Source organism: Nerophis lumbriciformis, linkage group LG02, assembly GCF_033978685.3.
Source record: "Nerophis lumbriciformis linkage group LG02, RoL_Nlum_v2.1, whole genome shotgun sequence".
Classification (NCBI taxonomy): Eukaryota; Metazoa; Chordata; class Actinopteri; order Syngnathiformes; family Syngnathidae; genus Nerophis; species Nerophis lumbriciformis.
Genome location: NC_084549.2, coordinates 56,116,050 through 56,139,333, shown reverse-complemented (window position 1 = coordinate 56,139,333; position 23,284 = coordinate 56,116,050). Strand labels below are relative to the sequence as shown.

Sequence of the window (23,284 nt, the reverse complement as noted above, 5' to 3'; positions counted from 1 at the left end):
TAAAATACCCAAAGACACAAGAACAGAAGCAAGCGCACCAAGGGGGAAAACAAAGTGTTTTTAAAAAGCATGATAAAAGAGATGCTATACCGTATTTTTCTGACTATAAGTCGCAGTTTTTTTCATAGTTTGGCCGGGGGTGCGACTTATACTCAGGAGCGACTTATGTGTGAAATTATTAAAACATTACCGTAAAATATCAAATAATATTATTTAGCTCATTCACATAAGAGACTAGACGTATAAGATTTCATCGGATTTAGTGATTAGGAGTGAATGATTGTTTGGTAAACGTATAGCATGTTCTATATGTTATAGTTATTTGAATGACTCTTACCATAATATGTTACATACCAGGCACGTTTTCAGTTGGTTATTTATGCCTCATATAACGTACACTTATTCAGCCTGTTGTTCACTATTCTTTATTTATTTTAAATTGCCTTTCAAATGTCTGTTCTTGGTGTTGGGTTTTATGAAACAAATTTCCCCCAAAAATGCGACTCCAGTGCGACTTATATATGTTTTTTTCCTTCTTTATTGTGCATTTTCGGCCGGTGCGACTTATACTCCGGAGCGATTTATACCCCGGAGCGACTTATACTCCGAAAAATACGGTAATTGATCATTTGTAGGTTATATTGTCACTGTCCAATGATATGCTTGTATTTTTCTTTGAATACAAAACATTTTTTTCTTTCAGATAAATAATCAAAAAACTGAAAAATTAGTAGTCGGAAAAAGAAGATACCCACTGCTAATATTAAAATGTATGAAGAATAAAATATTCCAAGTCTAACCATGAACATTTGTAACTCACACAAGTGTCAAAAGAAGCTTACCGCTGTAAAAACAGTAACACTATTAATATTTGTTTTCTTTCTCCAAACACACCTTATTGGAGTCAGTGTAGTAGATAAAGCCAAAGCAAAAGCCAAAAACATTCACAGAGTTGATCATTTGGCTCAAGTCAGTCCAATGCGTTCACAGTAATTTTTCAATAAATTGTGGTTCAATTCCAATGTTGTTTTATTGCAGAACTTTTACTGTGCTTGCTTGTCATTGGACAGCCACCTGCTGTTGACTATACTGTATCATATCTTTACCTGCACTGTCACTCTGTATGCGTCTATGCTGAAACGTGAGTCGCAAGTTAGCCAGGTGACTTGCCAGCAGTGTAATCACTTCCCGTCTTGACCTCTAGATGGCGACCATCCCCCGTTCTCCCTTTCCTCTTCTTTTCTCGGTGCTTCTTGCGTCTCGGTGTGGCCCAGCTGGCCTCAGCAGCCGCCAGCCAGCGCTTTGGCGGCATGCTGACGAGAGTGCGCTGTCAAACGGTGGTGGCGTTACAGCTCCATCGTGCACACGCGCACACACATACGCGCGCACGCATTTGCAGCTCAGATGTGAAGCTGTAGCCAGAGGCCTCGCAATCTGCAGTGTTAAGTGTGCAAAGTCGGCGAGGCCGCTTGTAAAAGTACAACCTGCTGCTGCAGCGGCAACTAACACTGAATGTTGTTAACACGCCTGCAGCGCACACACACACACACACACACACGCGCGCGCACACGGTGAACACGCACATGGAGACCCTATTAAAGTGCTTTTAAAATTCACTTTTAGCTGAGTTTGGTGTAAAAAAAAAGTAAGAGCAAGTAAGCCACGTGTGAAGAAATTCTGTGTGAAGGCAGAATAATGAGGAGTTAAAGGAAAAATAAAAGTGGGATATTTTAGAATATGACAAACCAGTAGTAGCCTCAATGAGTGTGATACTGGAATGGTTGTAATTAGAGATGTCCGATAATATCGGACTACCGATATTATCGGCCGATGAATGCTTTAAAATGTAATATCGGAAATTATCGGTATCCGTTTCAAAAAGGAAAATTCATGACTTTTTAAAACGCTGCTGTACGGAGTGATACACAGACGTAGGGAGACGTACAGAGCGCCAATAAACCTTAAAGGCACTGCCTTTGCGTGCCGGCCCAGTCACATAATATCAACGGCTTTTCACACACACAAGTGAATGCCCATGCATACTTGGTCAACAGCCATACAGGTCACACTGAGGGTGGCCGTATAAACAACTTTAACACTGTTACAAATATGTGCCACACTGTGAACCCACACCAAACAAGAATGACAAACACATTTTGGGAGAACATCCGCACCGTAACACAACATAAACACAACAGAACAAATACCCAGAACCCCTTGCAGCACTAACTCATCCGGGACGCTACAATATACACCCCCCGCTACTCCCCAAATCCCGCACCCCAACCCCGCCCACCTCAACCTCCTCATGCTCTCTCAGGGAGAGCATGTCCCAAGTTCTAAGATGCTGTTTTGAGGCATGTTAAAAAAATAATGCACTTTGTGACTTCAATAATAAATATGGCAGTGCCATGTTGGCATTTTTTTTTTCCATAACTTGAGTTGATTTATTTTGGAAAACCTTGTTACATTGTTTAATGCATCCAGAGGGGCATCACAACAAAATTAGGCATAATAATGTGTTAATTCCACGACTGTATATATCGGTATCGGGTGATATTGGAATCGGTAATTAAGAGTTGGACAAAATCGGAATATCGGATATCGGCAAAAAAGCCATTATGGGACATCTCTACTTTCATGTAAAGATGCATTATAATGGTACACTTTATTGTAGGGATATACAATAATGTTACACTTTATTGTAAATATGCATTATAATGTTACAGTTTCATGTAAAGATGCATTATAATGTTACATTTTATTGTAAAGATGCAGTGTTACACTTATTGTAAAGATACACTATAATATTACACTTTATTGTAAAGATGCACTATAATGTTACACTTGATTGTAAAGATACACTATGTTACACTTAATTGTAAATATGAATTCTAATGTTGCACTTTATTGTAAAGTATGCATTCTAATGTTATAGTTTATTGTAAAGATACTCAATAATGTTACACTTTATTGTAAATATGCATTATAATGTTACACTTTATTGTAAATATATACTATGTTACACTTTATTGTAAATATGCACTATAATGTTACACTTTATTGTAAAGATGCACTATAAAGTTACACTTTATTGTACAGATACACTATAATGTTACACTTTATTGTAAAGATGCATTATAATGTCACACTTTATTGTAAAGATGCACTGTTACACTTTATTGTAAAGATGCACTATAATGTTACACTTTATTGTAAAGATGCGCTGTTACACTTTATTGTAAAGATACACTATAATGTTACACTTTATTGTAAAGATACACTATAATGTTACACTTTATTGTAAAGATACACTATAATGTTACACTTTATTGGAAACAGTGTTAGCGCTAGGAATTTTCAAAATGGGGTCCCACTTTTTTGTAAGCGTTTTAAAAACAAAAGACAAATGTGTGCATTATCCTGTTATATCTCACATCCTATAATGTGTTTTGGAAAAAGGTTACTTAATTCATTAAAAAAATAATACAAAAGAAATCAAATTTGTATGCATATTCAGTTATAAACATCATTCACTTTCTTCTTTCCTTCATGGATCTAAACTTTACCGCTGCTGGTAGTTTTTTCTATATTTGTATTTAATAAGTTGTAGGTGTATTTATTTCAGTATAAAAGTGTAAAAAGTGTTTTGCTTCGGTCATGAAATGATAATCATGTGCCAGGGCATACATACATTATTTATTTAACGCTTAAATCTCTAGAGTCTACATCAACTTCATATCTATCTGTCAATTCAAATTTTTTTAATTTATTTTTATGTTGTTTTTTTGTTTTCTGCCCCTTTTGTCAAAGAAAACTGTTTTTATGGCAAATACACAAAATACGCAAAATCTTCCACAAAAAAATATTTTTAAAAGTGGAATATTTGATGTGAAGTAATCAGAGCCTTGAATAGGTCAATAATTCATCATAACATTGATTTTGATTCAATATTATGTTTAGAGCAATAACAGTTTTTAAGAAAATAACCCAGCTTTGTTTTATTAGTCAACATTGCAACTTTTTCTAAATTATATTTCACCTTCAAGCTTTTTTATTCCACTTTTGTTATGTTTTTGTTTATTTTAACGGTATTTTAGAATGTGCCGTGGGCCTTTAAAACATTAGCTGCGAGCCGCAAATGGCCTCCGAGCCACACTTTTGACACCCCTGCTATAGATAATAAAAAATAAAATCTGATAAGTCTATGGATAAAAAGCAGAGCCTGAGGACGCATGCGCGTTCATCATAACGCACAGTCACCATCTCTGCTTCAGTAAACAATGACGGTGATGACGTCACTGTCAGCGATGCTAACTTGTCAGCCACTTCTCCAAGAGACTCCTTTTGAACACTCCTCATACATTAACACTTCAAAAGGCACATATTTGCCCCGCTTGTTGACCTGCAAAGTATGTTTTTGGGGTGCTGGTTAGCTTGAAGCTAACAGCTAGCCTGTCTCCATCCTCAAACAATGTCGATACAGCAGGAGATAAAAGTGAAGTTTCCACGGACTCACAAAGACTAAAACAAGTCATTTACTGGAGACATGGCACAGGATGAAGTTAAAACGGTTGACTTTACACTCACCTTAGTGTTTACCATGAAGTCGCGGTAAACTTGTCCGAGTGCAAACTGAACTGTATTTGTGATTGATAAAACTTTCGGCGAATCACAATTTACGACCAATAAAAACGCAATAAACGGGGAGGGAAATTTGACCCAACAAATATAAACTAAACAAAACACCGGGGGGAAACGATAATCGATACAATACAAATATAAACAAACCAACCGGGCAGTGGAAAAAAAAAAAAAAGCGGGCTTCCGGAAATGCGCGTCCTTTCTGATTTCAATGCGTAAAAAACGGGTTAGAAAGAAAAAAAATTCAGTCTAAGCCTGGGCCCCTGGAGAGGGGGTCCAGATTGAGGCCAAGGGAAAAAAAACCCTCATAGCACACATAAAACGTGTTTTTAGAGGGTAACATCAAAGAACACAAAGGACATTAAAGACATTTAAAGAGCAGAGCTGATGCAACCAGACACTTTTACACACAGCCATAAAAGTAAAACAACAACAACCAAAAAAAACATATAATGTTACACTTTATTGTAAAAATACACTATAATGTTACAGCTTATTGTAAAGATTCACTAGTACGTTACACTTTATTGTAAAGATACACTATAATGTTACAGTTTATTGTAAAGATACACTAGTATGTTACACTTTATTGTAAAAATACACTACAATGTTACACTTTATTGTAAAAATACACTACTATGTTACACTTTATTGTAAAGATGCATTGTGATGTTACACTTAATTGTAACTATACACTATAATGTTACACTGTATTAAAAATATACACTATAATGTTACACTGTATTGTAAAGATAAACTATAAAGTTACATTTTATTGTAAAGATAACACTATGTTACACTTTATTGTAAAGATACACTATAATGTTACACTTTATTGTAAAAATACACTATAATGTTACACTATATTGTAAAGCTGCATTGTGATGTTACACTTCATTGTAAATATACACTATAATTTTACACTTTATTAAAAATATACACTATAATGTTATAATTTTGTAAAGATGCACTGTAATATTACACTTTATTGTAAAGATACACTATAACGTTACACTTTATTGGAAAGATACACTATAATGTTACACTTTATTGTAAAGATACATTATTATGGTACACTTTATTGTAGAGATACACAATAATGTTACTTTATTGTAAAGATGCATTATAATGTTACACTTTCTTGTAAAGATGCACTATGTTACACTTTATTGTAAAGATAACTATGTTACACTTCTTTGTAAAGATGCATTATAATGTTACACTTTCCTGTAAAGATGCATTATATTGTTACACTTCATTGTAGAGATACACAATAAGTTACACTTGATTCTAAATATGCATTAATAATGTTGCAATTTCATGTAAAGATGCATTATAATGTTAAACTTTATTGTAAAGATGCATTGTAATGTTAAACTTTATTGTAAAGATGCATTGTTACACTTATTGTAAATATACATTGTTACATTTTACTGTAAAGATACACTATGCTAGAATTTTTTATAAAAAATACACTATAATGTTACACTTTATTGTAAAGATACACTGTAATGTTACACTTTATTATAACAAATACACTATAATGTTACACTTTATTGTAAAGATACACTATAACGTTAGTTTATTGTAAAGATACACTATAATGTTACACTTTTTATTGTAAAGATGCACGATGTTACACTTTATTGTAAAGATATACTATAATGTTACACTTTATTGTAACAATATATTCTGTTACACATTATTGTAAAGATGCATTATAATGCTACACTTTATTGTAAAGATGCCTCATAATGTTACACTTTTTTATTGTAAGGATGTTACACTGTTGTAAATATACATAAATAATGTGACATAATAGCTAAATCAGCAAAGTATTTAAATATTTGCCAATAATGATGTAATATTTTCTTATCCTAGCATGATACGATGCAATAAATTAGAAGATGTATTTATTTTGATGATTTACTGAAGTCAATAGCAACGATATCAACTTTACCATGCTTGTGTAATTATCTTTATTATTATTAGTATGTTCTCCAGTCAATCATGTATGTTAGCATAGCCACACCTAGCATGGCATAGTATGCGTATGTGTGTACGTATGTGTATGTGTGTGTGTGTGTGTGTGTGTGTGTGTGTGTGTGTGTGTGTGTGTGTGTGTGTGTGTGTGTGTGTGTGTGTGTGTGTGTGTGTGTGTCTCATCTGTTGCATTTATACCATTTATACCCCTGGCAGTGTTTTTATAGTGACAAGTCTGCTACACCCCACACCTTTTTTTTTACCAAATATTTTCCTTCACTCTTTGCCTGCAGAACATTTGCAGCCACCTGTAAATAATCTCACACTTGCTGTGCACCACAACTACTGCAAGCCACTGAGAGGTGTGTGTGTGTGTGTGTGTGTGTGTGTGTGTGTGTTGTAATGAATCTCTTTAGCAGTAGCAGTCAGTAGAATGTGTGTTGGATGTGCAGCGTTTGATTATGAAGACTGTCGGGGGAAATTAGTGCAAAGTGCCCCCCAGCTAAACCTGCTTTTATTTTTTTATACACACAAAAATAGTTTGGGAGTGCGTCTCTACAGAGTTCAATGTTGAAATGTTTGACTTCACACAGCAAGTGTCCAGCAGGTGGTGTCCTTTCACCACATCACAACACTGACCTGCCACAATGTCCCCACAACACACATGTCCCTTCAGTAGAGTTGCCATGTATGGGGAGTGCTACACAACAACATAAAGACACACACACACACACACACACACACACACACACTAAGAGGAGGTGTCTTTGTGTGAGTCCCGCCTCTTTAAATAAGCTCCGCCCCTCCTCGTCGCTTTGAACCCTGCGATTGTCTTGTCCTCAATCCAGCCACTAATCCGTCCAAGTGTCCTTTTCAGTGGTGTCCAGCGGTGTGTGTGAGTGTGTGTGTGTGTATTAAGCACTAATTAATGAGTGTTACAGTGATGGAGGACACTTATTGGATTTGATGCTTTGGGAACACTGCCTTCAACACACGCACATACACCTACACACACACACACACACACCCTGCTGAGGTGAGAGTGTGTGTGTTTAAGGCCAGAGGTTGTGTAGTCAAGCTGTGTGTAAGCTTCTTACAAGCAACAAGAAAGGTCACGACCTCAGTGGTTTATTTCCTTTTCCAACAGTGCAGTTTTATTTTGTGCTTTTCTTACCATAATGTCACTTATTAAAAGACGCTTGCATTTTTATTAGAGATGTCTGATAATATCGGCCGATAAATGCGTTAAAATGTAATATCGGAAATTATCGGTATCGTTTTTTTCATTTTTATTTTTTTATTAAATCAACATAAACACAAGATACACTTTCAATTAGTGCACCAACCCAAAAAACCTCCCTCCCCCATTTACACTCATTCACACAAAAGGGTTGTTTATGTTATTAATATTCTGGTTCCTACATTATATATCAATATATATCAATGCAGTCTGCAGGGATACAGTCCGTAAGCACACATGATTGCTGATCCACTAATAGTACTAACCTTTAACAGTTAATTTGACTAATTTTCATTAATTACTAGTTTCTATGTAACTGTTTTTATATTGTTTTACTTTCTTTTTTTATTCAAGAAAATGTTTTTAATTTATTTATCTTATTTTTTTTATTTTATTTTTTTTAAAGTACCTTATCTTCACCATACCTGGTTGTCCAAATTAGGCATAATAATGTGTTAATTCCAAAACTGTATGTATCGGTTGATATCGGTATCGGTAATTAAAGAGTTGGACAATGGCAAAAAGCCATTATCGGACATTCCTAATTTTTATAGCACAGAAACTGTAGTCAAGTCTAATTAGAGCCTTTTTTTTAATTTTTTTTTTACAAATATTCAAACTAGTACATACCGTGTTTTTCGGATTATAAATCGCTCCGGAGTATAAGTCACACAGGCCGAAAATGCATAATAAAGAAGGAAAAAAACATAAGTCGCACTAGAGTATAAGTCGCATTTTTGGGGGAAATTTATTTGATAAAAGCCAACACCAAGAATAGACATTTGAAAGGCAATTTAAAATAAATAAAGAATAGTGAACAACAGGCTATATGACGCATCATTTTTTGTTTTCTTCACTTCATTAAGAGTAGCCTCCGCTTTTCGCCAGTCCCTTACAATCAGAATACCTTTATTGTCATTGTATGGAAACAACGAAATTGGACAGCAATCCAGCTCAATGCTTTTAAAACAAACCTACATAAAATAGTCTTAAGACAACAACAATAATAAAACAATTGAAAATTTAAAAACATAATAAAATGTTAAAAAAACATATTGCACAGTAGATCTTTATCAGAGGTAAGCATGTAATAAAGTGGTGAGTGTTCAGGTAAGTGCAGAGTTTAGGGCAATAACAGCTCTAGGATAGAAACTGTTTTTCAGTCTATTTGTCCTTGCTTTGATGGTATTATAACGCCTCCCTGAGGGCAAGAGTTCAAGCCAGTGGTGACCTGGGTGGGATGAGTCCTTGAGGAAGCTGTTTGCTCTCCTGTTGCAGTTAAGTTTCTCGCTTACTCCAAACTTTCTTTCTGCTGCTCGATTGCCGTTTTTCTGTTGCATATTTCACTACTTCCAGCTCGTAACCTGCAGTATATGTTTTCCTTTTCGGTGCCCTTCTCAGTTTTTATAAGTTACCGCCAATGTTGAAATGATCCATTTTCATAGGTACGGAAGTAGTAACAGGTAGCATCTTTTTTTTCACAATGCACTTCTGCCATGACCCGCCCTCGCCAAATTTTTATTGGTTGGCTTGTGTGTGTGACGATTGCTGATATACGTCTAGTCTCTTACATGAATGAGATAAATAATATTATTTGATATTTTACGGTAATGTGTTAATAATTTCACACATAAGTCGCTCCAGAGTATAAGTCGCACCCCCGGCCAAACTATGAAAAAAACTGCGACTTATAGTCCGAAAAATACCGTAATTGTTTATTATTCAAATACTACAAACCATTTGATATGAAGTTTTACTAACGAGTATTTCTATGTAGTATTACTTCTAGATAATCAATAAGTTTACAGTGAGAAGTTATTATTTTAAATTGTATTACTATTGATTATTTCCACAGTCACACACGTGGTGAAACGTACAAATAAAATACACAAACATGTTTCAGTGTAACAATGATCATGTCAGACAAACTTTATTTATAAATAGAACAATGTGTTATTATGCGTGTGACTTATAGCCCGCCTTCCGCCCGATTGTAGCTGAGATAGGCTCCAGCGAACCCGAAGGGATTAAGCGGTAGAAAATGGATGGATGGATGGTGTTATTAATTGTATTTCCATGGCAACAATGCAATATAAAAGTGCCAAATGTTATTTGGTGACATCATCATCAGTGTGTAGAACAAAGTGTGTGTTGCTGTTGTCGTGTCACACACACACACACACACCAACAAGTTGTGTTAGAATGACTCACACTCTTCTTCACCGCATCACACAGTGTTTAGTGCGACACAACATCACACACTTACTTTGTCACACGGTGGCGTCCTGCTGTGCCGCCATCTTGGCGAGGAGCATCATCCTGAGGAATTTATGTTCAAGAACGTCCTGGAAGTCGGTGAAAAGTTAACTTCACAAGTCCTTTTTTTTCATGTACAAAGATCATTTTCTGTCAACATGTTTTTTTATTTGCCTCAATTCACCTTTGTTGTTGTTGTTGTTGTTGTTGCCTTTTCCACATGTGACTTTCTTCTGGCTTGTGATTGGTTGAAAATTGTGCTCCAAGTGTGTTGTTGATCAGTCTACACGTCGTTTGTTTTGCATTGTCGTCTTTTCCACCAATGACTTCCTTCAAGTTTCTATTTACAGCTCTCGAATTATAGCGCCCCCTGGTGGTTTATGACAGACTTTTTGCTATTTACCGTATTTTACAGACTATTATGTTGCTACTTTTTCCCCACGCTTTGAGCCCTGCGGCTTATAACACGGTTCGGCTAATTTATAGATTTTTCTTTGTCAACGACCATAATGTTCTGTATTCAACACATAGTTTTAGTATTACACTGACAAAGACACTGAAAAGGTGTGTTATTATTTGTGCTATGGCGCCATCTTTTGGACGAGTTCGCTTACTGCAGGTAATGTGGCTGGAAAATGTACTTCCTGTTTCGTGCCTTGAACCGGAAGTATAACCGTCCATAGCGTTCTACTCAAAGTGATTCGTCATTCATCACTCCAAGCAACGCTTGTAAGTTTTACAATGTAACTAAAACAATTCTTATTTACTAAAGCGTCCTATGTGTGATGTCTGTTGGAGTGTTTTCATGCATATTTGTGCATGCTATCGCAATGTAATTAGGCTAGCATGGTTAGTTTTAGCAAATTTGCTAACACTAGCAAGGCTTGCAAACACAAAAAGTAGTTTTTTTTACTCAATATGACAGTAATGTTCTTAAAATCCTGAGATAATGCGAAAAAAGCAATAAAACTGTATTCCATCATAATTCCTAAACCAAACATGCAAAATGTATAAACATGCTTGTAATATTGAATCCATGTGAGTTTTACTAGAATCAGTTGTTTTTGTAAGGTTTGCAAATACAAAAGTTAGGTTTTAGTCACTATGACAGATACTGTCACACTCAATATGACAGTTATTTAAACAAAACTCCTAAACCACACATGAAAAATGGCTAATAATGCCTGAAATAATGCATCCTTGGGAGTTTTACTCGATACATATGCTTTTTTAAATCTTGCAAACACAAAAAGTCGTTTTTTACTCAATATGACTGTTATGTCCTTAGAATCCTGAGATAATGCGAAAAAAGCAATACAAATGTATTTAAACATAACTCCTAAACAACACATGCAAAATGGCTAATAATGCCTGGAGAAATGTATCTTTGTGAGTTTTACTGGGAAAAAAATATTTTGTAAGGTTTGCAAAGACACAGGTTAGTTTTTTTATTCAATATGACAGTATTGCTCTTTGTAACTGAGCTACTGTGTTAAACAATTTCCCTTGTGGACCATTAAAGTTTGTCTAAGTATAACTGTCATAGTAAATATGAAAGTTATATAAACATAAATCCAAAACCAAACATGCATTATGTCTAAAAATGCCTGGATTATTGTATCTACCTATGTGAGTTTTACTAGAATCAGTTGTTTTTGTAAGGTTTGGAAATACAAAAATTGGGTTTTACTCACTATGACAGTATACTGTCACACTCAATATGACAGTTAATTAAACATAACTCTTAAACAACACATGCAAAATGGCTAATAATGCCTGGAGACATGTATCTTTGTTAGTTTTACTAGAAAAATTATCTTTTGTAAGGTTTGCAAAGACACAGGTTAGTTTTTTTATTCAATATAACAGTATAACTGTCATACTAAATATGACAGTTATATAAACATAACTCCAAAAAAACTATATTTGTGAGTTTTACTGGAAAAAAAATATTTTGTAAGGTTTGCAAAAACAAAAAGTAGTTTTTTACTCAATATGACAGTAATGTTCTTAGAATCCTGAGATAATGCGAAAAAAAATCAATAAAAATGTATTCAGACACAACTCTTAAACCAAACATGTAAAATGTCTAAAAATGCCTGTATTATTGAATCTCTGTGAGTTTTACCAGAATCAGTTTTTTTTGTAAGGTTTGCAAATACAAAAATTAGGTTTTACACATAATGACAGTATAACTGCCACACTCAATCTGACAGTTATTTAAACATAACTCCTAAACCACACATGAAAAATGTCTAATAATGCGTGTAGAAATGTATCTTTAAATTATTAACTTACAATAACATTATTTTTGTATTATTTCAGTTCACCAAATTCATCAAAATGTCATCGTGGAATTATTGAGTCTGTTTAGCTGATTGCAGAGCTAGCTTGTGCAGCTTATGGGTCCATGATAATGACTTCTGTTTTGTTTGATCAGCCATTTTACTGCCGTGTTACAGACATTGTTTGGAAACAATTAAGGTAGGTAAATAAACTTTTACAAAATATTTTGTATCAGTTTATATGTGTGGCTTATAGTCCTGTGTGGCTAATATATGGAAAAAAAAAAATTCTTGTAAAATTTGGTGGGTGTGTCTTATATCCCGGTGCGCTCTGCAGCCCGGAAAATACGGTAATTTTCAGTCCACCTTTTTCCTCAATTTGCCAGCGTTGTTTTTTCCAGCAATGATTTTCTTCAGACACGTGCTGTTTGGGTTTATAGCGCCGCCTGTTGATGTGGTGATTATTTCCTGTATCATGTATTGTTACACTGGGATTTTGTGTGGATTCAACAGAAAGCCACACAGCGGAGGGATGATCACTCGCACCAATATTTCACTCAGTGACAGACTCTTTAGGACGTCCCCGTCCCTGAGAAAGACCGACGTTATTAAACTTCCCGCTGTGTCATGTGACCAAGTAAAAAGTGGCGTCTTTTATGAAATGTGACGCTAGTTGTGATTGTGTGTTTCAGGCTGCAGCTGCTGGACCAGCACTGTCAGAACAGCGCCCAGCAGGTTTGTGAGCTGCTGGCTAAACAGAACCAGCGGATGATGCAGGACAGAACCACAAACACACAAAACCTCTCACTGAACTAAAATCTTTGTTTGTTACGATTATTTATCTTTGCGTCACTTTTACTCCAACAGCCTTTTTTTTAATACGCTGCAAACAATATTTGTATTTTGGGGCTGAATGTGACTGCTTGTTGTAGTTCATGTACATTTATACTTGTTGACATATGTGGCAACAATATTTATTTTTGTATTACATTTTTCCTATTTAAATAGAAGCGCGGTGTCAGGGCACTATGACCCTGCGGAACATGCTTTATCAGTATCATGCTCCAAAAAGCTGTGCACTACAAACCGTGCTCATTGTAGCCGCTAATCCTGACTTTTTCATGTAAAAAAAAAAAAAATCAGCACAATTTATTTTATACATTTGTTTTGTAGGTTAAAGTGTTTTATATATTGTGCTCCACAGTAAATGTTGCTGATCAATTTGAATGTATTATTTGTTTTTTTAATTTAATTATATGGTGATAAATGGTTCAAGTCGGTCAAAAAAGTGAATAGATTTCATTTTTTTAACTATTTTCTGTTACAGAATAAAAACATTGTTAAGTATATTCTTTGTTAAGGATACAATGATTTGCAGAGGTGTACTTAGAACAATTATTTATAGTAATGGCACAGACCCAAACATAAATTCACTAAACCCTATATTTCATTTGTGGGCCCTTTTGTATCCCCCATAATTTTGGGGGACTTAAAAAAAAATTGCTTAGAAATAATGATTCAAAATCAATGTTATAAATTATTTACCTATACAATTAATTCACATCAAATATTCCACTTTGAAGTATTTTTATGTAAAATACATTGCATATTGTGTGTGTCGGCCATAAAGATCTGGGTTTTTTTTTGACAAAATGGGCATAAACAAACAAAAATATAATAATCGACGGATTGATTTAATTTAATTTTTAATTTAATTCATCTTGACACTTAAGCGTTGAAAGGAAATGTCAGAAAGTTAAAGGTTTTTGCACATTTGGTTCATGGAGGGTGTGTTTTGTCAAGCATTGAGATTTCGTTTGATGGTCCTTGAACGCACCACAGTTGCGTGCCATGTGACGCAGGGGTGGAACTTCAGCATGATTTCCTCCCGACAAATCTAGAAGTGCGCCCCCCCCCCCAGCTTGTCAATGGATCACAGCCCTTTGAGACACTTGTGATTTAGGGCTATATAAATAAACATTGATTGATTGATTGAGACAAGATGGACTTTTGCTAGTTTAATGGACGTAAAAGAGCAGCAGTAGAAACAAGTCATGTGACAAATCTGTCCAGAACAACAAAACAAACAAAAAAAAGAGGCTGCATTTCTTTTTAAAAGACGCCTGTGAGAACTCAGACTGCAGAATGAACGCACAAACACAACCTGGAGGTGCTAACAAAAGAATAAATTAATTGGAAAAGAAGTTCAAGTTATCAATGACATTCAAAGAAGAAGAAGAATAAATAACATTTGTCTAAGAAGAAATAAGAGCACATCCCCCAGCTGTACTTGAAACTGCCTCCTCCATAAAATCTCAATGTTTTTTTCTTATTTGGAGTGAAACCGTAAGGCTTTCCTGGCGTGTGAAGACAAAAAAGACGACGGGGGACATGGTGGTCCGACTGGAAAACAATCACGCACTTTGTAGAAGCTACTGGAAGACGCGTTAAAGACAGAAACTTCTTGTCTTTTCTTTCCTGCCTGGAATGTTTGAACACCGACCTCACTTGCTTCCTTCTTTCCTTCCTTCCTTCCTAACACCTTCAGTGGACTTTCTACTTGCCGCTCACCTTCCTGCCTGCAATGATGCATCATGATCATGTCATCGTTTTAGCAAACCTTCACGTCTGTCTCCAGCGCCTCCAGTCAGCTGTAGTCCTCACAAAAAAAACACAAAAAAGTAACACGAGCACAGAACGAAGACCTCCACCAAGGCCACATCCCAGGTAAAGTATAAAAATAAATCTCAATCTGGTTTCTGTGTGTAACATTAACGCGTCGGTGCAAATCTGGATAAAAGTGCAGACACGGGAGTGCACAGAGCAGGGGTGTCAAACGTAGGGCCCCGCGAGACGAGTTGACATAAACTGCTGTTCTAAATGTGTCCACTAGGTGTCGCATTAGCAATGGGGTGCCGTGTTCTGATAGATGGGAGCGTTTTAGAACGTTAAGACTCAATGAACATAACATTCATTCAGTGAGTAAAATACGACTAATGAAGTTAGAAAACTTTCAGAATGTACTTGGTCTATTTTTAAACAAAACAATCTGAAATTGTCTTTATTTTTAAGTTATCACGCCAGGATTTTACTTTGGAATGGATTTTCCTCCATGTGGCCCCTGAGCTAAACGAGTTTGACGCCCCTGCTCCAAAGCCAAACACACGCTATCCCCCCCCCTCAACTCAACTGACACCACGGTCTTCTGCTTCTGGAATGACAAAATGATCCAATCCAGTGTCAAACTGCAGCCGTCACAGGCAACGTTTCCCAATTGAGCATCCATTCAAGTGTAAAAAGAAGGTAACGTACAAACAAAATATCGTCTCGATATTATTACTCTCGACTTGGGTTTCACGCAGCCTGGACGAGTGCGCAGTAAAGCTAATTTGCATAAGTGTATTAAAACGCAAGAGTCCAGTGTGGTCGATGTTGAGCTAAAAGTGAATTAAAACATTCATTGTTGACTTAGCCATATTGTACTGAGCAGCCAGGACGGAGGCTTTTGTCGCTCCGATTTTGGTTCTATGGTTCTCATCACACTTTGCCACCAGCTGGGGCCACTCAAGTAACCTTGGTGGAGGCCTGTGCTCGTGGGCCCCCTCTAGTGGACAAGACGAGCTGATGACAATAAATAAATCATAAATAATTCCTTGGCGGAGGGAACGCGACACGTTTTGTCCTCCTACATTCTTTAGTTTTGTTTCTCAGCCCTAACAAAGCGTGTTGGCATTAAAAAAAGTCAAATATAAAAAGTATGAGTGCAAGAATAAAGAAGTACCTTGATGGATGGTCCGTAAAGCTTCCCTGGTGACAACATTGGAGAACGTCACTGCTGACTTGTAGGGGACTGCTGTGCTCTGATTGGCTGCCTTCAACCTCCTCACACGCACACATGACATCTTTTTTTTTCTTCTTTTCAATCCATGTTGATGTGTCGCAGCTCCGCATTAGCAAGCACAGGCGACGCGTTGCTAGCGTCGGCGTTGTTATTGATGGCGTTAAAAGCCAGGGGGGAGAAGGGGGGGCTGGTTGTGTTCCTGTCCCTAGTGGTGGGTGTTGGAATAGCAGCAACGAGGAGAATGGATTGCATCGAGTGGAACCTGAGTGGAATCCTGCCTACGTGTGGCCTGCTGGACCCTCTCGGTGGACCCCGGAATGATTGAGGCGTGCGCAGGAAGCCTGAGATAAAACCGCCGGTGGCAGTCCGCCTCTACAAGCCAGGAGCGGGACGGCCGAGCAGACGCGTCAAAGCACAGCAGTCCCCTCCCGCGTTGGCGCTCGCGGCTAACCGGACGTTCGTACCTTAATGAGCTCCGTTCATGAACCAATAGGATGGTTGTCCCCCCCCCCAGGACCCCGAGACAAAAGGGGGTTGTTCAGTCCGAAAGTGTAGGGTCTGTGCTGTCCTCGTCCCGCACTGATGAGCTCGTAGACCGGCTGTGATGATGTCACCATGGGGGACAAGTTCATTCCCGCCCGCTGGCAGAGTAGGAGAACTGCGGGAAGTGCGGCCGTCTCTCGTTGTCCAGACAGTCCATCCCGTCCTCGTCGACTAGGACCACACAACAACAAGTTCCAGTACAAAAACCAAGGATGCATGTGGCTGTTTGACAGTGTGCCGCGGCACACTAGTGTGCCGTGACATGCAGTCTGGTGTGGATTATGCAGTTTCACCGATTTGGGTTAAAAATGTTTTTTGCAAACCAGTAATTATAATCCGCAAATAATTAGAGATGTCCGTTAATGGCTTTTTTGCCGATATTTCGATATTGTCCAACTCTTAATTACCGATTCCAATATCAACCGATACCGATATATACAGTCGTGGAATTAACACATTATTATGCCTAATTTTGTTGTGATGCCCCGCTGGATGCATTAAACAAAGTAACAAGGTTTTCCAAAATAAATCAACTCAAGTTATGGAAAAAAATGGCACTGCCATATTTATTATTGAAGTCACAAAGTGCATTATTTTTTTTAACATGCAGCTTGAAATTTGGGACATGCTCTCCCTGAGAGAGCATGAGGAGGTTGAGGTGGGCGGGGTATGGGGTAGCGGGTATATTGTAGCGTCCCGGAAGAGTTAGTGCTGCAAGGGGTTCTGGGTATTTGTTTTGTTGTGTTTATGTTGTGTTACGGTGCGGATGTTCTCCCGAAATGTGTTTGTCATTCTTGTTTGGTGTGGGTTCACAGTGTGGCGCATATTTGTAACAGTGTTAAAGTTGTTTATACGGCCACCCTCAGTGTGACCTGTATGGCTGTTGACCAAGTATGCCTTGCATTCACTTGTGTGTGTGAAAAGCCGTAGATATTACGTGATTGGGCCGGCACGCAAAGGCAGTGCCTTTAAGGTTTATTGGCGCTCTGTACTTCTCCCTGCGTCCTCGTACACAGCGGCGTTTTAAAAAGTCATACATTTTACTTTTTGAAACTGATACCAATGATTTTGAAACCCATCCATCCATCCATTTTCTACCGCTTGTTCCTTTTTGGGGGTCGCGGGAGGTGCTGGAGCCTATCTCAGCTGCATTCGGGCGGAAGACGGGGTACACCCTGGACAAGTCGTAATTTTGAAACCGATATCGATAATTTCCGATATTACATTTTAAAGCATTTATCGGCCGATAATATCGGCAGTCCGATAGTATCGGACATCTCTACAAATAATGTGTTGTTGTTGAGTGTCGGTGCTGTGTAATACTCTTCCATATCAGTAGGTGACAGCCGGTAGCTAATTGCTTTGTAGATGTTTGGGACACGTCGTGTGAGACGACGATAGTTTGTCGTGATCATAATATGAAGACGACAGCGGGAGGCAGTGTGCAGGTAAAAAGGTGTCTAATGCTTAAACCAAAAATAAACAAAAGGTGAGTGCCCCTAAGAAAAGACATTAAAGCTTGGGGAAGGCTATGCAGAACGAAACTAAAACTGAACTGGCTACAAAGTAAAAAAAAACAGAATGCTGGACGACCGCAAAGACTTACAGTGTGTGGAGCAGAGACGGCGCCTGCAACAGGAAAATACGGACAAAACAGGAAAAGCGCAAGACAAGAACTAAAACACTACGCACGGGAAAACAGCAAAAAACTCAAAATAAGTCACGTCGTGATGTGACAGGTGGTGACAGTACACCTACTTTGAGACAAGAGCTATAGTGATGCATGCTTGGTTATGCTTTAAAGTCATATCCAACAATTGCGACAATACTGTCAACTGAGTTTCGTTTATTTAATGTTTTCTGCTGGTGGTGTGCAATAAAAAAATGCGCTTTGGCTCAAAAAAAGGTTGAAAAACACTGCTCTAGGGGGCGCCACAATGATGAGGGGAAAAAACCATATATAGTTATTTGTGTCATGTGGATAAAAGCACCAACACTTTCACTTGTGGGCTATGATCCACTAATCCGGGCGCCTTTTTGTGACATTTGACGTTTACATGGCGGCAAATATGTGTTCCAACCATGAACCAATTCCTTCTTCTGCAGGAAGCCATCACTTCCTGTACACACGGGCCCGCCCATTTTGAAGAGGCGAAGTTTTAGCGTTGTTAGCGTTGATGGCTAGCACACTTCTGACGTGTTTATTTCCACGATTGTCGTACCTTGCGCCGCCGGTCAGATCTGTGTCAGCCGGATTACTCGGTGTGATCAGAAACACTTTAAACGTGTCCAAACGCTCACAGTCTCGCTGTATAGCTTCAGGTTGCTATGCGACCGCTAGTTAGCCTCCAGCTTGCGGTACTTTCGCTTCGAAGATGTTATCGGCGATGGGGGCTTTGTTTTACAGAACGTCTTTAATTGTGATGAGACCGAAAAAATGCCAGAGCGAACCTTTATTACAGCGAAGGAGAAGACACTGCCGGGACACAAGCCGATGAAGGATCGCTTCACACTGCTAGTTTGTGACTGTACGGTGATCCCAGAGTGCACACTGTGGCTACACCAGCAGCACACCTGTCCCAAACCTAACTAAATAACAAGTTAAATCCAGCCTATCTCAGCTGCATTCGGGCGGAAGGCGGGGTACACCCTGGACAAGTCTCCACCTCATCGCAGGGCCAACACAGATAGACAGACAACATTCTCTTATTATTATAATCAAATGACAGCAGTCATTTCCATGAGGTTATTTTGTAATATAATGGCCCACTTACAATGACAATAACAAAAAATATTGTTTTTCATGAACTGTGTACTTGTATTGTTTGTCAGGGTGGAGGTCCTGCTTTGGAAATAGTTTGTACCACTTTCAGACATTGCATTTAGTTCCCATTAAAACATTCACATGTTGCACAATGATAGATGTAAGCAGGGGATCATGTGTATATTACTGCAACTTCCTGTTTGTAAAAAATATATTTTTATTAGTATTTATTTAATATACTAACAGCATTTCATGATTAATATTTATAAATTAAGATTCGTAATAAATGACACTAGAATAAGCACACATTTGATTGGTAAATCATAGTGTAACGACCTGGAATTACACTTTATGTGTGGTGTTGGAGTTGTCCGACTTTTTGAGTGGCTGTAAACGCATCACTGGCTAAGTGCCATATGTGCATGTGTTGGCGCAAGTGAGAAAGAGCGAGTGGCTGCTGTTGATATAACAAAGTTGCTTTTGGTCTGGTTTGTACTGCAGAAAATGACCAGTTTTGCTAGATATAATTTTTTTTTTACTAATGTTTTGGTGATGTGTTTATGGCCGACAATAAAGAGTTTTGCTCAGTAAAGTGATGGATGGAATTCATGTCCTCAAAGCGTCTCGACAGACATTACAATATTTGAACAATGATGACGAAAACTGTTTTCTCTGTCGTGGCCGTGTCGTGTCGAGAATTGTTATGCGCTTATTTTTTTATTTGATTTTGTGCGTGGCATACATTTGCCGTGCGCAGAAGACGCTTGAGCAGTGCGCAATTGCACAGGCGCGCACCTTAGAGGTAACATTGGTGATGAACTACATTCCTCTCTAAAGTAGATAAACAGCTCTGATCAATTACTATATTACATTAAAACAAACTGGTTTTGTTTGAGAAAATTCTACCCAAACATTACTAAAGTAGCTGCACAGGACAGATTTTAGAAGAAAAAAAAATATATATATATGTTTTTAATAGATTAAGAATCCTACACATAAGAATCTCGATTCATTTGCAAATCTATTTTTTGACATCTCCAATATCTAGATGCACCTCTCCTAATAATGTACTTTTAATTGTTTTGTTTTACAAAAAAGTGCCAAAATTCAAAATATAAAGTAGCCAGAATATAAAAGTAGAAATTCATATAACCTTTCATTTTCTTTAAAAACTGGAGACACCTCTGTTTCTAACTTTAATCAAGGGTCCTTGAACGCACCATAGTTGTCTGCAATAAAATACAAACGTGAACTTTGTACACAACTTTATTCTATACTGCCACAAATACATTTATTATATTTTCTATCACTTAATCCTTTCACTGTTATATCTATTAAGGGTGCTCAAAATTCATTCAATTCACATCCAAATTGTGTTTTTATTTTTTCCGATTCCAAGTTGATTAATAAGTTTTGAGAATTAATCAAAATAAAATAAAAATGTACATATATATTTTATTTTTTGCAATTTTTTTTTTAAGAAGACATTTTTGGATTAAATAATATTATTATAATAATAATTCCTTTTATTTATAAAACATTAAAAAAAAAAAATCTCAAAGTGCTGCAATGGCAAAAAACACATGAAACATCTATTATTATTACTACTATTGATTTTGTTGTTTTGATCATTTTTATTTTTTAGTAATGTATTTGTATGTCTTCTCAATTTCTATCATAATTATTGGAAAACTTGAATTGGGTTGGAGTTGTTCTGTTCTTTTATTAAATGTAATAATATTCTGTGATCTTTGTAAATTATATTTAAAAATAAATGTTTAAAACATTTTTTTTCAGGTCAAAGCCAAGAGGAGCTTTTGTAATCTGTTTTGAAAAAATGTTTTATCGCCATTTATATACCAAATAATATATTACGAGAATCGTGTTGAATCGGGAATCAATTCTGAATTGGACGGAATCATGAGGTGCCCAAAGATTTATCATTTTAATACTACCATTTATGATGTTTTTTTTTATAACCTAGGTTTTTAAATGACAAAAAAAAGCCCATCGTTCCCAGTACAACATTATTCCTTAAATGCTCACATTGACACCGCTGGCTACGCTCGTTGAAGAAACATTGACTTGTTAGCGTTGTTGTAATGTCACCTGCTTGCACGCCATCTCTCTCCTAATGCGTTCCTCCACACCAAACTCATCGAAACATCGTTCTACACTTTCATTTGTGCACTGGGAGCAGGAGAGCATCTTGCCCAATTGTCCAACATGTCTTACTGCACCATTGAAGGGCACCACAAAGCAGACAGACAGGCATAAACAGTACAATATTCAAAATGATGGCGTCATTGATTTTTTTGTCGCACTGAAGTAAAAACTCACATTTCTCAGGCGGCGTCACTGTGATGGTTTGTGCCGTGAACTCCTCGTCAAAATACCTAGTGTCGGTCTCTGACGTCACCTGGGGCTTGAAGGGAGGAACCATCTAGGATGTAATAATCATATTGTTAGCACTCTAATTATTATCAATATCATAACACGCATACTTCATACCCTAATTGACTTTACTATCTTTGTAAAGGTACTTTTTATTAATAAGATTCTTCTATATAAGTAATTAATACTAGCAAATGGTCAATATTGTCAAGTGTCAATACACAAACTATTGTCAAATTACACAAACTATTGTCAAGTGTCCATACACAAACTGTTGTCAAGTGTGAGGTGTTGATACACAAATTATTGTGAAGTGTTACTACACAAACTGTTGTCAAGTGTGAGGTGTTGATACACAAATTATTGTGAAGTGTTACTACACAAACTGTTGTCAAGTGTGAGGTGTTGATACACAAATTATTGTGAAGTGTTACTACACAAACTGTTGTCAAGTGTGAGGTGTTGATACATAAATTATTGTCAAGTGTCCATACACAAACCATTGTCAAGTGTGAGATGTTGATACACAAACTGTTGTCAAGTGTGAGGTGTTGATACACAAACTTTGTCAAGTGTGAGGTGTTGATACACAAACTATTGTCAAGTGTGAGGTGTTGATACACAAATTATTGTGAAGTGTAACTACAGAAAATATTGTCAAGTGTCAATACACAAACTATTGTCAAATTACACAAACTGTTGTCAAGTGTGAGGTGTTGATACATAAAGTATTGTCAAGTGTCCATACACAAACTATTGTCAAGTGTGAGATGTTGATACACAAACTGTTGTCAAGTGTGAGGTGTTGATACACAAACTGTTGTCAAGTGTGAGGTGTTGATACACAAACTGTTGTCAAGTGTGAGGTGTTGATACACAAATTATTGTGAAGTGTAACTACAGAAAATATTGTCAAGTGTCAATACACAAACTATTGTCAAATTACACAAACTGTTGTCAAGTGTGAGGTGTTGATACATAAAGTATTGTCAAGTGTCCATACACAAACTATTGTCAAGTGTGAGATGTTGATACACAAACTGTTGTCAAGTGTGAGGTGTTGATACACAAACTGTTGTCAAGTGTGAGGTGTTGATACACAAACTGTTGTCAAGTGTGAGGTGTTGATACACAAATTATTGTGAAGTGTTACTACAGAAAATATTGTCAAATGTCAATACACAAACTATTATCAAATTACACAAACTGTTGTCAAGTGTGAGGTGTTGATACATAAAGTATTGTCAAGTGTCCATACACAAACTGTTGTCAAGTGTGAGGTGTTGATACACAAACTATTGTCAAGTGTGAGGTGTTGATACACAAACTATTGT

The 23,284-nt window shown here is 37.0% G+C and overlaps 2 protein-coding genes across 6 annotated transcripts in view; one reads left to right on the top strand and one right to left on the bottom strand.

Moving 5' to 3' along the window:
* Window positions 1-14,280, top strand: part of sdccag8 (SHH signaling and ciliogenesis regulator sdccag8) — an 86,530-nt gene extending 72,250 nt beyond the window's left edge. Inside the window, exon 17 of the mRNA XM_061965131.2 lies at window positions 13,101-14,280. Within this exon, the coding sequence (XP_061821115.2) occupies window positions 13,101-13,224 (124 nt within the window). The 3' untranslated portion in view covers window positions 13,225-14,280. The remainder of the gene's footprint in view (window positions 1-13,100) is intronic.
* A 131-nt stretch (window positions 14,281-14,411) lies between these two features.
* akt3a (v-akt murine thymoma viral oncogene homolog 3a) overlaps window positions 14,412-23,284 on the bottom strand; it is a 165,669-nt gene continuing 156,796 nt past the window's right edge. For all 5 annotated transcript variants that reach the window (XM_072916607.1, XM_072916609.1, XM_072916610.1 and 2 more), the window contains 2 exons: window positions 21,897-21,999; window positions 14,412-16,963 (listed from right to left, as the gene is read on the bottom strand). In XM_072916607.1, coding sequence (XP_072772708.1) covers window positions 16,878-16,963; window positions 21,897-21,999 — 189 coding nt within the window. In that variant the 3' untranslated portion in view covers window positions 14,412-16,877. The remainder of the gene's footprint in view (window positions 16,964-21,896; window positions 22,000-23,284) is intronic.